We start from the raw sequence: 15,898 nt of genomic DNA on the forward strand, positions 1-15,898 counted from the left end.
TGCCAGGAAAAAAAAAAAGACAAATCCAGTTTAGAAAATTTTCTTGGCCAACACCATCCAATGAGCCACATTTTAAATGATGTGAAGAAGAGTTAGGGTCTAAAACTTAAAACCACTAGGAACTTTATTTCGCTGTATGACAAACACAGTTTTCCTTCTGAAAAAGCCCCAAACACCAAATTACAATTGTAGCTTTCTGGAACCTGTTCTCACACACATGGGAATAAGCCCCTGCAAAGTCTTCGCCTTAATATTCAATCTTTTCAATTTCATCCATGTCATCTGGGTCCAGCTGCTTAATCTTGCTGTCTGAAAGAATGTGAAAGGACACAGTGGTCAAGACAAGACTATTGTCTCTAGGCAGAAAATCCATGGATTCCATCCACCCATTTCTGATGACACAGTAATAATACTTTTAACCAACAAGATGCCCTTATGGTAACTGTTTTGTCAGAAACTTTGCAATAAAGATTAGGAATAATGGGGGAGGCATAGGGATATGCTCCATCACTGAAGTTCAAATGCACTATGTTGAGGAAATAGCTATGAATTTTTGTCCATGCAGTAGAGGCTCTGGAAGGTCCTAACAGCAAGCTGGAAAAGCTTTGAATCTGGGCTTAGGCACAGACTATAAGCAGTTTTCTGAGGTTTGGTTTAGTTAAATTCAAAGAGGCACAGGGGGCAGTGATGAAAAATTTGGCCATGGAGGCTCATAAATTGAGTCTGGGGTGAGCATGCCATTGCTGACAAAAATCAGAGTTCCCTGCTGCAATGAAGGAGAAATGGAGTAAGGTCAAAAGGAGAGGTTCATGGTACAAAAAATGTTAAAAACCGATTAAAATTAAATAAGGACAACTTCAAACCCCCCTCCCCCAAGTATGTATCTTGGAGCCTTAGGGGAAAGATGAAGTTAGATTAAAGGCAACAGAAATGGAGGGAGGGAAATGACAATAGGTGGCTTTTGAAAGATCTCCAGAGAAGTGGTCAGGTTGGCATGTGCTAAGGACAGGGTAGGACTCATGGTAATTCTAGGAGAAGGGACACAGGCTCATGTATGTTCCCTAACTAAGCCTCCAACGATGATCCTTTCATAGGAGCAAAGTGCTTTTTGAGGATGGGAGGATGACCACGTGGCCCCCTACCTCGTAAGGACTTAACCAATTATTACATCATTTAGACTGGCAGCTGAAGTAAAGTTTGTTGTCTAAAAACCATGATCCTTAGCATACTTTGCCCTTTTTTTTATACGCCATCACAACAGAAGCAAATGGGGTTTGCACAGGACTAAAGGCCATTTGCATTTTTCATTGTTTGAGAGGATGCCATGGGCAAGAAACAGGGGATATGAAATATATTTGCCTAAAAAATTGTTCTCTACAGGTTTTAGGGTATGTGCCATTCATGTAGGTTACATGTGTCCTCATGGATTTGTCTAGATGTGGCTCACAGGGAGGCATGAAGAGTTATCTCTAGAGTGTGCTCTTCCATCTGCACTTTTCTAAGGGAGGCTTTGATTCCTGCTAGGAAGGGAGCCACAAGGATGGCCCCTCTGCTTTCCTCAAGGAGAGCACACTAGGTTAGAATCCTATCCATTTGCCTCCCTGCTAAATATGCTAGTTAAAAGGAAATATTTTTAGGGCAAGCTGCTCCTGATCATTATCCCTCAACAGGTCAGGATTATGATATCCAAGGTTTGATTGCTCTCCTACCAAATGCTCACACAGTGAAACAGCAAATAAATTCATTTGTCCAAGGTGATAGGTAACAGAAGCCAAACAAGTTTTACAGATGATAATATACCAGATCATAGAGAGAATAAATAAGCTTTCCCACTGAGAGTAAGATATTGTCCTAAAGAAAATTTTCATCAAATGAAAAATTCCTCAAAGTCTCTAGCATGGTATACTGAAGACGGATATGATTAAGACTCTAGGTCCTCTATAGGTTGGCTTCTTCCCAGAGTATCTATCTGTCTATCTCTCTTTAGGGAGCTCTTCCTGAAGAGAATTTGGAACTGTTACCTTGTTCAAAGCTGGAAGTCAGAAGAGGAAGATTTCACATTCCTTAATGAAGGAGTGATAAGAGATGAGGAAAGTATCTTGAACCTAAAATTATTCTTCCTAGATTAGCAATTCTGGGGGGTTGTGGAATTTTAAAAAGCAAGGGCAACTTAATAACTTTAATCATTTTGAAGGAGATGTCCCTTCCCTGCCAAAGTGGCTCGATCATCCTATCCAATGGAAGTGGATTATAAATATAATTCTAACCCAGTACTCTTCCTCTCAGGTGGGCAGAGTGACCAGTCTTGTGGCTTTAATTACCTGCCCCCAGACTGGCAGGAATTCAAGTTGTTCTTGGAGAGGAGTGGACCAAGGAGATTCTAGAATCTATCTAGCCACATGTCCCTGAGACATGGACAAATATAACTTATATGGACAACACACACTTCCTACAAGGCCATGAACATCTATATAGGTTATGGAATTAGAACTAGCACATAAAAATCAGATCATCTTGGTCTGAGTAATTATTAATTCTCTGTTGGCTCTCATGCCTAAAATCCTTCATAACATTCACTCTGTTTTTCCTATCAGCCATGGCATCTCTAAGATTTAATTACTAATTAAAAAAAGTCTTTTGTCTCTAACTGGATGCAAACACCCTGGGTACTTCTGGACTTTGGATAAGTGTATATGCTGTACATATCTGTTCCTTTCAGCAGTATCTTATTTTGGGGTTGTGAACTATGTTTGGGGATAGGGGCAGCAGGGAAAGGAAAAATATATTCGAACCAATATGGTCAATATAGTTCACTTTATAGAAAAGATTACTTACTGAAATGATCTTGAATTTTAAAGAGCAAGGGCAGCTTATTAACTTCAATCATGTTGAAGGCGATGCCCTTTTTCCCAAAGCGGCCTGTTCGTCCTATTCGATGGAGATAAGTCTCATAGTCTGGTTCACCAGCTTGGTTTATAGGAAGGTCAAAGTTCACAACAATTGTGACTTGTTTCACATCAATTCCTAGACAGAAATAGACAGAGAGAGAGAAAGAAACACTGACAAGTCCCATAATTTCTTGCAGGAATAAAAGCTGATGAATGACCATACAATGGAGAAAATTGCTGGCCAAACAAGCTTGCTTTTAAACAAATGAAATGTCTATTTGGGATAACATCCTTAATAAAGCTGGATTCCAAATAAACAACTGCTGAATCTGTTTTTAAGATGAACATATACAGAGTGGAAAGTCCTAACTACATCTAGAAAGCCAAATCTATTAGAAAATTCTCTTCTAGTGCTGAAGTAAAAGCCTGCAGCCATCAAAACTTAAATTCTCCTTTCTCAAAGTATGCACTCAGAGGTTTCAGAGGGATAAATGGGGAGACTGGAGGTAACTGAGATAAAAAAACTTAACCTTGGGGAGGACAAACCTGGAAGGAAGGAATGAATTGCTTAAAAAAAAAAACAAACAAAACCCACACCTCGAGCACAGACATTGGTGGTTATAAGGACTTTTTCTTTCCCATCACGAAACCTTTGGATGATTGAAGCCCGCTGATCAACTGTCAGCTCTCCACTTAACAAAGATACTTGATGGCCATCCTGCATCATCTCCACAGTTAACCACTTTGCATTTCGACGAGTCTGTTGGAAAATAAACCAAAAAAAAATACAATCCACAAGGTTAAGGTATAGTTGCTGTATGGGATAGGGGATGAGGGAAAGGAAGAAAGATTTATTCTTTAACTTCCTATTAACTATTATAAACCCTTTAGGATATACTGTACTGATTTACTTCTTTCTTTTTTAACCCTTACCTTTTGTTCAGAATCAATATTAAGTATCATTTCCAAGGTAGTAAGATTAGGCAACTGAGGTTAAGTGACTTGCCCAGAGGCACACAGCTGGGAAGTGTCTGAGGTCAAATTTGAACCCAAGACTTCCCATCTCCAGGCCTGGCTCTCTATTCACTGAGTCACTTAGCTACCCCTGCACTGATTTACTTCTTTTTCCTATAGCAGTTCTGAAGAGAGAATAAAAGACAGTACCAATGTGACAACACCTTACATTTATATTCAGTTTGACAGACGTAGAAATGTTTTGAAAATTTAATCCCATTTGATATTGCTGATAAGGATCTGATATCCAAGATTTATTAGGAACTTATACACATATAAGACTAAGAGTCATTCTCCAGTGGATAAGTGGTCAAAGGATATAAACGAACAATTCTCAAAAAGAGAATTATAAACTTTTAATGACCACTTACTGTCCCAAATCACTAGTAAGAGAAATTCATATACACAGAAAGAGGACATAATGATGGGAATAGTGTTGGGTGGGGGTGGTTAAAAAAAAAAAAAAAAAAGACAGACACACTACCGTACTTTTGGTGGAGCTGTGAATTGGCCAACTATTCTGGAAAGTAATTTGGAATTATGCTATGAATCTGAAAAGAATGTCCATGCCTTTCAATTCAGAGATTATAGAGCTAAATATATACCAATATAAAAGAAGTCAAAGATAGAAGGAAAAGTCCCAAATACACCAAAATATTGACAGTAACACTTTTTGTAATTGCAAAGTACTAGAAACAAAGAAAATAGGTGCCCACTGATTAGGGGATATCTAAACAAATGATGGTACATAAATATGTTTGAATATTATGTGCTGTAATCAATGATATGAAGAATTTGGGGAGGCACAGGAAAATTTATGTGAACTGATGAAGTGATATATGTAGATCCAGGAAAGCAACATATAGTGACAATGACATAAATGAAAGAAAAAATAAAACAAACCTGGACACTGTGTAATAATAATGACTAGACTTGACTCAGAAGTATTGGGAAAATATACTTCTCTCTTTTCTTGGCAGAGAGAGGGGGACTATGGGTACAGAACACTGCATACACTATCCGACAATGTATTGGCTAGTTTTGCTGAGTTGCCCTCTTGTGCCACCATCCCTCTCATCCTCTTTTCCTTTTTCTTGTTACACTGTGTTACAGTGAATGGTTCTGACAAGGGCAATGGCCAGAGAAGAGGCATTTTGGGAATTGAAAGCAATATAAAAACAAAAGATAAACAATAGCATAAGAATTGTTGGGTTTTGCCTTTGTATTGTCAATGCAGAGTAGAATGAGCTAGCTTAGCTAAGAATGCTATCATTAGGTCTGTATTCAAAGCCCTTCCAGCCTGGTGGGATCTACCAGAGTCAACGGTAAAGTTTTGGAGAACCCAGGTTCATCTCCAAATGGTGCTGGAGTAGGACCTTAGTACAGAAATAATAATTATTGCTTTCACTTATTTATTTACCCCCCACCCCCTTTTAAACTTATATACTATAATGTTAGAATTGAAGGAGATTTTATTGAGGAGGCTATTGAAGCCTCATGAGGCCAAGTGCCTGGTCTTCTGTTTCCTGCCATGTCATAGGGATTCATTTACAAAACATTTCAACAACTTTGAGGAATAGTGGGTGAAGCTTGGGGAGGTTTAGCATGCCTTGTCCATGGGCAGAGGGAACAAGCATTTATTAGTCACCTATCATGTGCCAGGTGCCCTCTTCTCATCTGGTCCTCACCACAGTTGCCCTCTCTAGGGTAAGAGTCCTGCCTCCTCATCTTATCCTCTGTCCTGGGAGGCTGGGGAGATATACCAGCTTTTGCTTCAAGACTTGGCTTCTACAGAAATCCTTTTTGGATTGGTGTACATGGTGGTACAGAGGGAACATGTTCCACTTCTGGAGCTCTTTGAACCATTCCTCTTTTAAGGTTCTTCAAGGGCTCTCAGCCATGAAATCTATCTTTAATTCATAGGCACTGAAGTCTGTTTTCGCTGCTTATGAGACCGAGATCTTCCCTCGTTTTGTGCTTTTTTGCTAGAAAGATGTGAGATCTATAAATTAGCACTTTTTATTTGTGCCTGTATGTTATTTTATGCTTAGAGCTTGTCAGAATATTAAAAAAAAAAAAGAATCTCCTGAAACTAAGATGGTAGGTGAGGGTGAGGAATGCACTAAGCTTGTGAAATTCCTTTCCCTGAAAATTATTCATGTGGGAACTGGTCCAACAAAGCCTCCTACTCTCTAAAGCTCTATTGACATCCTAAAACCTGGCCTTGAGTCATATGGTGAGTAGTAGAGCTCAGCCCACATTTAGAACCTCCTTCTAGCACTAATGACAGTCTTTTAAACCTTCCTAGGTCCTCATTAGTCAATACCAACCTCGCCCTTCAGACTTCATAGAATTCTTTGTTTGCACCTCTGATATATTTTGTATTATCAATAACACTTTCTTATCCCCTTTATGGACTGGATGGAAGCTGCATGAAGGCAGGGATCATAACTTAGTTAACATGTTCTCTCACACCAAACAGCACATTGCTTTTCACACACTAATAATCATAATAGCACTGCGTGTACATTGTCATTTGGTCAGTAGGCATTTGATGTTTTCTAGGTTTAACTGATAATTTTAAGGTTGGAGGGACATTTTTGGGATAGAAAACTTTTAAAATGCACAAATAGAAATTTTTTTTTAATTGTTAGAAGATTGTGTATACTAACTTTATTTAGAGGCAATTTTAGAGTAATAGAAAGAACAATGGATCTTGAATCATGAGGCCTGGGTTTGAGCCTTCTTTTTGTGATTTATTGGCCATGTGAATTTGTGTTAAGATAGCCTTGCTGGGCTTGTTTCCTCATCTTTAAGATTGAGGGGAAGATAATACTTGTCTGCTTTGTAGTACTGTTGTGAGGTTCAAATAGGATATTGTACATAAAAAATAAAATGAAAAATTACCTGCATTGACTTATGGATTTTCATTATTTTATGTATATGATAATATGATACAATAAAAGGGTTAATGTTATCCCTGAGGACCTTGTTATAATGTATATGTATGACACAGAAAATGGAGGGAGAGCCCTAAAGAAAAACCATAGCTTTTTCTCCCATTAGTACTTCATTACACAAATTATCAGATCATCTGCTTGTCATTTTTGAGGCTTGGAAAGCATGGCTTTGTGATATAAGGCAGGAAAGAGGCACAGTAGCAGCAAGCAGGTCGGGGGTGGGAGACTGCCAGATAGAGGTAGCAATCAGTAGAAGGTAAATTCCTCAAGGGCAAAGACTTTTTCTACTTTTTGTCTTATTCCCAATGCCTGGTATAGAGTCTTTAGTAAAGTACCTGCTCCATAAATGCTTTTTGAACTGAACTGAGTACCTATAGAGAAGAGAATCCAGGTGGGAAGCCCCTATGGGGGCTTTTGGATAGGGAGCACCAGGTAAACTCTGTTTGCTTCCAAGGCTGACAATTCACTGTATGTAGTTTCCATCCTGTTTCCTGAGATGTTGGGAAGGAATATCCAATCCCTTGGCCTACTGTTTATGATCTACTATGGTGCCTAGAGTATTTCCTTTAATTGGCAGTCTAGTAATCCCGTCAAAGAAAGGAAATGATTAGTCTGGCATGACTGCAATTCAACAAGTATTTAGTAATCCTCATTGTAAGGCCCTGGGCTCAGCCCTGGGGATACAAAGGAAAATGAAGACCAAACCAAAGTATACACTGGGTACAATTTGGGCACCACGTTTTAGGAAAGACATTGTATTAAAGGAGGAAAGATGCTGAGGAATGTGACTAATAAGGCAAAGGAGTTAAGAGATCAAATCATTCTAAGAACAGATGAAATAACTGGGGACATTGAAGTCTGAAAAAGAGAAGAGCTGAAGTTCTCTTCAAGTTTAGGAAGGTTTTGTTAATAGAAGAAGGAACAGAACTATCAGCAATGGGTTTTGAAGCTGCAGAGAGGCAGTTTTAGGATAGATGTCAGGAAAAACTTCCTAAACAGAGAGCACTTCAAAGCTAAATGGGAAGTAATGGGTTTTTCTTCCCTAGGGGTCTTCAGGCAAAGGCTGGCTGACCACTTGTTGGGGAGGTTGCAGGACTGGTTGTTTAGGTAATATGTAGAATTGATGGCCTCTGAGGTGCTTTTTGATTCTGATATTCTATATTGCTGCATGGTGAGATGAGTCAACATGCAGACTCATACATGTTCATTTTGGGTAAAAGGGCCCATTCAGGGAGTTGACAATCACAGACACCTGTGTTAGATTACGCTGCCTTTCCTGCCACCAAACCCCTTTTTAGGGATTAATCTTTGATTTTCCTATTCAATCCTCTTGGGCTGGTTTGGCTCCATTTTAGCTTCCTATTTAAAAGCTGCCTCCGTGTCCTGATGTCATCCTTCCTACATATCCAAACCAGTCAGGACCTTGAGGCATCAGACTATTTGCTACTTTGCTGCACACACTGGAGATAAAGAATCTAGTGTCTCTTATTCTCACCAAGTATTGCAGGGGGGTAAGGAGAGTCCTTAAAGATATGGCTATGAACAAGTCAGCCTATTTTTCTTTTCTGGGAAGGAGGAGGAAGCATTAAACTAGTTGAACGGGAGATAGTCCAACCCACAGAATAGCAGAAAGGGAAAGGAGAAGGAAAACTGAACTGAGGAGGAATTCTCAGATGAAAAATGACCTAGTTCTGACTTTCTTTCAGTTCTAGCAAGACTGTAAATTTAGTAAATGTTTTTGGGCCAGGTATGTCCTTGGATACTGAGTGCCTACTCTGTACAAGGCTCAACATTGGGGAACTAGGAAAATGTGCTCATACCCCTTTGAGATGATTCAACCCAGCCAGTGTTACCTGGCAAAAGATGATGGCCTGACCAATGGTGATGCCTCCATAGATGTTGCACAGGGCTTGGTATTTGTCTTTCCTACTGTCACACAGAACATAATACTGCCTGATGTTGTTCAGAGTCAGCTCTTCTTTGCGTAGCTTGATCACATTAGGATCAGGAATGATTCTCTCAGCAAACTGCCACACGGAATCCTCAAAAGTTGCTGAGAAGAGCAGCATTTGGCATTCGGGCTGTAAAGCTCTGTAAGAGAAGAGGCTAGTTACCTGTGTGTTGTTGCCCTTCTCACCTCTTGAAGCAGCAAGAAGAAGGCTGAGCCCCCCTGACCCTCTGTTCAATAAATGCTCTCTCTTGCTTTGGGAGAGGCAGATACCTCTATAGAAAGAGCCAAGGATAAAACAACCAAAAATGTCCCACAAAAAGTACCAAGCTAGCCAACCAGGAAATACAGCGAGAGAATTGAGAGGTCTCATCTGCACTGTGGGACAGGGTCAGATTTCCTTGTCATAAGGACCTGTTAAACTCAGTAATTAATTTTTGGTTAAGAAAATGCCAAGCCCCTTTGGGAACTAGTGAGGTTTGAGTTCTCTCTTCCCAACAAAGTCATTTGTTTTCTAGAGAGAGGAGGAGAGATACCTAAAGATGAAATGCTTTGTTTTAAGATCACAGAGTATCCCAAATAACATTGCTTTTGCTATGGGACACAGAAACTCATGAGCTCCTTAGGCACAAAATTTGGTTATATCTATTGACATTTCCACTAAAAAGAAGTCAGCCTTTGGAGCCAAATCAGATATGAAGGAAGAAGTTAAGGTTAAGGAAGGAAGATGGGAAACTAAAAAGATAATCAGATCTAATGGAAAATGAGAGGCAATTTAGAAGAGGAAAGACAACAATTACTAACCTTATTCATAAGATGTACTGCCTACACAAACAATATAAATGAGACCAAAAGTATTCTAAGTAACAAAAATGGAAGACTGACTAAAATGTTTTTGTGTATCACATTCTAGAAAGCAGACAGAGGAGCCAGAAAGAAGTACTGATTGCTCCTCTTTTCATGAGTTCAAGTATGTGGCATGAAAATTGGACAATGATTAGGAGGAATGCTTTCTTGGAGAGTTTTTGATGCCACTTCTTTTGAACAGTTTAAAAACTACCTTTACAGCTTTTCCCTTCTTGCTTTCTGCTCTCTTAGGAAGGATGAACAAAACTGGGGAAGGGAAGGGAGTATCATAAGAACTGGGATTGTAAGAGAAGGATAAACTATGGTGAAACTATTCCCTGACTCTAAGCCCTGATTTAGAAATGGAGAATCTTAAAAGTTGGAAATAACCTTTAGAAATCATGTCGTCCAGGGTTCAATACACTTGCGTTGACAGCCACATATAATAGCTTTCAAGGAAAGGAAGACAAGAGGAAAAAAAAGGTAATTTGTTACCATAGGATACTGATTACCAGTCTCCCGTCAAGACCTTAATTTGAGTGATTGAGAATCCCAAGAAGGATCTAGGAAAAAAACCCACTGAAAAGGCTCAGAAGAGTTCAGAACAACTGAGTACTTCTTGGGCATTGTTTAGTCTCCTGTTCGTTTTTTTAAAAAATGTTATTAAGATGACAAAATGCTAACATGCATGAATAGAAAGAGTTCAAAATGGGTTTATATAGTTTCAAGTAAAATTGGATGGGAAATATTTAGGTACATAATGAGATAAGTAGGGACTATGGTCAGCTGGTACCTAGGATTTTTCAAGCCCCAATGTAGTCCAATCTCTTCACTTAACAGAAGAAACAGGATTCTAGAGATTGATGCCAGAAGGTACACTACTAGTTAGGACCATAGCCCCGAACCCAGGTCTCCTGATGCCCTGTCCAGTGCTCTTTGTTCACATTTTCTCTTCACTGTCTACAGCTTTTTTGATATAGCACAGGGAGTTTGTGACTATAAGTAATTCCTGGTGTGTAAACTCCACTAGTGCAGATTTGTAATTCATATGTAATAGCCTTTTAGAATTGTTAATAACCTAAGAAAATAGGGTAGAGTGTTGAAAGGTTAAGTAAATTGCCCCCAGGCACACAGATAGTTGGCATGCATCAGAGACAGGATGGGGCCCAGGTCTTCCTTACTTGAAAGCCAGCCCTCTGTCCATGTGGCCTCTCAGTTATCTACTATACCCTGACAATATTCTTTAAAAAGTGGGTAGTTAGGCATCAGAATCCTCTATTCATATCTTTGCCCAGGGAAATGAAAACACAAATAAATTCTGCACAAGGACATGAATCCCCTGAATCTTTACTCTTGTGAATCAGCTACAGCTCAAGTCTTTGCTGCCCCCACGTGGCAACATTCTGGCAAAACTGGAATAGCCTTGCAAAGACCTTTTTCCTAGTTGAGCCAAAATAAAATGAGGCATCTCAAGAACCACTTTAATCTACAAGGCCCCTGAAAAATGTGAGGAAAAATGAGAAGAAAAGGTGTTAATGGGAATGACAGTAATGAGAAGTGGGGAAAGATGAAGTCCACATAACAAGGAGTAGCATACACACACATGTATTAAGACAGAGGAGAAGACACAAAGCTCTGGGATTTACCTCTGAATTCGGATGCTTTGGTCTGAAAATCCCTGGGTATCAATCATCACATCTGCTTCATCCAGGACAAATACACGAATTTTATTCAAATCTATCACTTTTCGTTTAAAACACCAATCTAGGACAGTCCCAGGAGTGCCAATTATAATTTGTTTGGTTATGTCAGTGCCTCTCGGAGCTGGAGGAAAAAAGATTAAATTTTCTCTTAGGTGCAAAATCTCAACTTCCATAATATCCAACTGCTTAAGGCAGAGGGCACACAGCACTAAACTGCAACTTGAAGAAAAGAATTCCAAAATCTAAACACTAAAAAAATGCTGCCATTTTTGGCTTTGTAAATGTTCAAGATTAACTCCTGGAAAGTCAGTTGGGTTAATAATAACAACCAAAAAAAACAGTGCATAGGATGTGATTTGATTCTACCATGGGATATTGAGCCTATTTTAGAAGCCAGTCTGAATGAAATCAACCATCTAGGAGCATCTGAGAGTACTATAAAATTAGCCAAGACTTCCTTAGCTGGCACATACCTCGGTTTCCTCGAACAGCATACATCACTTCAACATCAATACAAAATTTTCCCATCTGCTCAACCACACGTCCAGTTTGCAGAGCCAATTCATAAGTTGGAGCTAAGCAGAGACACTTAAGGTAGAATAAGGAAAAAATTTTATAAAAGCAAACCTTTTGATAGTTTGAGCGTCAGTGTGGCTGGGAACTAGGGCTAAAAAGAGGAAGAAAAATATCTAGATGTAGAATTTGGGTTTAAAATGTCAACCTTGGCTGAATGCATTTAATGGATAGCAGACTGGGGCAAGATTTATTAGATAAGGAATAAGAGTAAAAAAAGAATATTCAACAACATTGGATTCGGACTGGTTACTCTGATATTTGAGGTGGTGAAATACTAGGAAGGTATAATATAAACCTACGTTCTTATCACTTTATCCATGAACTACTAGAATCTTCTAACTAGTTTCTCTGCCTCTAGCCTTTTTTTCCCTCTCTAAATCAATCATTCCCAACATCTCACTTCCAGTTTTATTTTCCTTTTTCATTGTTTTGTAACTCATTCTCCTAACCCAAAGCCTTTATTGGTTCCCGGATGCCTAAAGGATAAAGTCCAAACTCCTTAGATTGACATTAAAGGTCTTCCAAATGTGGAAACATTACTTTTTATTTATCTTCCATATGACTCCTCTATTCCAGCCAATATGATTTACTCATTGTTCCGACACATGGCATACAGATATCCATTATTACTATGACAGGCCCTTACCTGGGTTGGCTTCCTTCTTTGTATTTAAGTCCTATTCTTACATCAAGGCCATCAAAGTTAAATTCAAATTCCACTGTTCCATTCAAAATCACTGTGATTCTGAGACCCTTTTTCAACTTTCCTAATCCGTAGCTCCTTGTATCTGCATCATTTGAGACTTAGTTTTTGCTACCCTTTACTGTTATCAATTTTTGTACTTTTACATCTCACCTTCCCAACTAGACTGTAAGCCTTGGAGGTTAGAAAAGAACATTAGGCCTATTTTCCCAATGCCAACCACAATACTCTGCACAGACTAGGTCTAGGAGGAATGATGATGATGGTGGTGGAGGAAAACAGATGTGTAAATCCATGGCTGCTCCAGCCAGGATATTATAGTCCTAATACAAATGGGTTTAGATGGTGAAAGATATTTGATATTTATGCTTAACTTTTATCCAATGAAACACATATTAATTTCCTTCTGTGTGCAAGATATTAGGGAGATAGAAACAAAACAATTCTTTCCCCCAAGAAATCTGTGTTCTCTGAGAGATGATACAACATGAACAAAAATATGACAATTTGAGGAGAGAGCACTTGAGAAGAAGGCACCAAAGTTAGGCCTAGATAAGGATTCAGAAGGCAGAGATCACTAAGCAGTACACTTTGTAAATACATGGAGGCATTTCAAGAAGGAACTTTCAAATTTGGGGAATAGCTATCAGTCTAGTAAAATTTGTGAAAGAAGGCTAAAAGACAGATTGCATTCATACTGCAGGGGGCTTTAAATGCTAGGCTAAGGAATCTCTAGGTAGTTATATATAGGTTTTGAGCCAGGGAATAATAAGGTCAGACTCATGCCTTAAAAATATTATTTTGACAGCTGTATAGATGAAATGGAGAGATTAAAGACAGGAAGCAGAGAAGTCAGTTAAGGGGACTATTGCAATAGTTCAGGTGAGATGTGATGAAGGCCTGAAATATTTATATGAATGAAGAAAAGGGGATGAAGATAAGAGATGCTGTGAAGGTAGAATTGCTAGGACATGGTGACTGAGTGTTCACAGGATATAATGCAGAGGAAGAGTCTAAGATGACTTTGAGGTTATGAACTTTGGCAACTGGAAGAATATACTTTCAGCAGAAACAAGAAAGTCTAGAGGAGGAGCACATTTGCATGGAATGGATAATTAGTTTTAGAAAGGCTGAACCTGAAATGTTGATGGGGGGAGCGGGGCAAGCTTGGTGGTTCAGTGGATTGAGAGCCAGGCCCAGAGATGGGAGGTCCTGGCTTCAAATTTGATCTCAGACACTTCCTAGCTATGTGACCTTGGGCAAGTCACTTAACCCCTATTGCCTAGCTCTTATCACTCTTCTGCCTTGGAACCAATACACATTAATTCCAAGACAGAAAGTAAGGGTTTAAAAAAAATATTCTGATGGGACATTCAGGTGGAGACATCCAACAGTCATTTGATAATGTGGGATTGGAATGCTCCAGAGAGATCAATACTGAACATGTAGATTTAGGAGTACATCTTCAGAGGGTTGATAAATGAATGGGAGTAGATGAGATAACCAAAGGAGGAAACATTAAGAGAAAAGTAAAGAGGGTCAAAGACAGAACCACAAGGAAAAATGTTATTTCTGGAATAGTAGAAGAATGATGAACTAGCAAAAAAAAAAAACTGAGGAGTGATCAGACAGCAGAAGTAGAAGAGAGTAATGTTCTAGAAATCTCATTGGTGGCTGCGTAGAGGATGAATTTCACTGGGGAGAGATTTGAAGCTGGGAGACCAATTAGGTGTCCCAGATGAGAGGTGATAAGAGCCTGAACTAAAGTGGTGGCTGAATGAACAGATAGAAGAAAATTAGATATAAGAAATGTTGGAGAGGTAGACGTGGCAAGATCTGACAACTGACTGGATATGTGAGGTGAGGGAGAGAGGAATTAAGGTCAATGCCAAGGTTATAAACCTGAGAAGCTGGAAAAATAGTGGTGCCTTTGGCAAAAATAGGCAAATTGCATGGAAAGGTAATTTCTACTTTGAACATGTTGAGTTTAAGATGATTTTGGGACATCCAGTTTGAAATATCCAATAGGCCAGTGGTTCCCAAACTTTTTTGGCCTACCGCCCCCTTTCCAGAAAAAATATTATTTAGCCCCCTGGAAATTAATTTTTTAAAAATTTTAATAGCAATTAATAGGAAAGATAAATGCATCTGTGGCCATCACCACTCCCCTGGATTGCTGCAGCACCCACCAGGGTGTGATAGCACCCACTTTGGGAATCACTGCAATAGGCAGTTGGTGATATGAGACTAAAGCTCAGGAGAAAGCCTGGTGCTGGATATGTAACTCTAAGAGTCACCTGTGGAGAGATGATAATTAAACCCATGGGAATTGATGGAGTCACCAGGAGGGATTGTAAAGAGAGAAGAAATGAAAGAGTGACTATAGTTTGAGACAGGGGAAGAAGGCTTTGTGTTTTGTCCCTGAGTGGACATCATATGCACTATAAGGGTCACAATTGTTCTCTCTCACCTCTTTCTTACCTGTGGAAACAGCTCTGAGGCATTAACTCTGCTTAGCATTGCCAAGACAAAAGCAGCTGTTTTGCCTGTTCCAGACTGGCTCTGTGCTATGAGGTTCTGGGGTCTACAGGATAACAGGAAACCATTAAGCTTAAAGCCAGTCTAAGAGATGAAAACAAGCTAAGCCACTTTATAGCCTTTTGGACTCACGGGTGTGCCAACATCATGGGGAGGGCCATCTCCTGAATTTTTGATGGTCTGTTGAATCCCATTGCATAAATCCCTTTCAGTAACTCTTCCTTTCTATTGAAAATAAATCAACGACTTACAAGTCTGTGGCTAATTTATACATCAATGATTTATAGGTATTCCCTATATTAAAATACATCACAGCCTACCTATTCCTTCTCATCCTGTGTGATTCCCATCCCTATTATCTCCTAAATCCCCCATAGAGGATCTACCCAACATGCCTGAGATCTTCTAACACTGAATGGAGAGTAGAGGCAGCACATGGCCTGTTAACCTATTATTCTACCTCTTACTACATGACCGGTTAAGATTTTAGAAATGTACATCTTAACAACAATTAAGTGTTGCCAAGTTGTTTTTTTTTTTATGGCCATGAACTGTGACTTGTTTTACAAAAGAGTATTTGTTCCTGAGAACCCCAATATACATAAGTATAGCTCAATGCAGAAGACCAGAATATTTGTACTTTCTCAATTACTTGTATTGTAATTGCTTATAAATTATTCACTTGGATTACTGGAAAGCAGTTTTGAATCTGAGAGAAGCTT

At 39.2% G+C, this 15,898-nt stretch overlaps 1 protein-coding gene across 1 annotated transcript in view; it reads right to left on the reverse strand.

Annotated features, from left to right (window-relative positions):
* Positions 1 to 247: 247 nt before the first annotated feature.
* The window catches only part of DDX25 (DEAD-box helicase 25), a 30,384-nt gene continuing 14,733 nt past the window's right edge, over positions 248 to 15,898 (reverse strand). Inside the window, exons 5-12 of the mRNA XM_044666178.1 lie at positions 15,309 to 15,401; positions 15,120 to 15,222; positions 11,833 to 11,947; positions 11,303 to 11,480; positions 8,716 to 8,953; positions 3,486 to 3,648; positions 2,836 to 3,024; positions 248 to 309 (exon numbers count right to left, since the gene is read on the reverse strand). Coding sequence (XP_044522113.1) covers positions 248 to 309; positions 2,836 to 3,024; positions 3,486 to 3,648; positions 8,716 to 8,953; positions 11,303 to 11,480; positions 11,833 to 11,947; positions 15,120 to 15,222; positions 15,309 to 15,401 — 1,141 coding nt within the window. The remainder of the gene's footprint in view (positions 310 to 2,835; positions 3,025 to 3,485; positions 3,649 to 8,715; positions 8,954 to 11,302; positions 11,481 to 11,832; positions 11,948 to 15,119; positions 15,223 to 15,308; positions 15,402 to 15,898) is intronic.

This window comes from Gracilinanus agilis, chromosome 3, assembly GCF_016433145.1.
Source record: "Gracilinanus agilis isolate LMUSP501 chromosome 3, AgileGrace, whole genome shotgun sequence".
In the NCBI taxonomy this organism is placed as follows: domain Eukaryota; kingdom Metazoa; phylum Chordata; class Mammalia; order Didelphimorphia; family Didelphidae; genus Gracilinanus; species Gracilinanus agilis.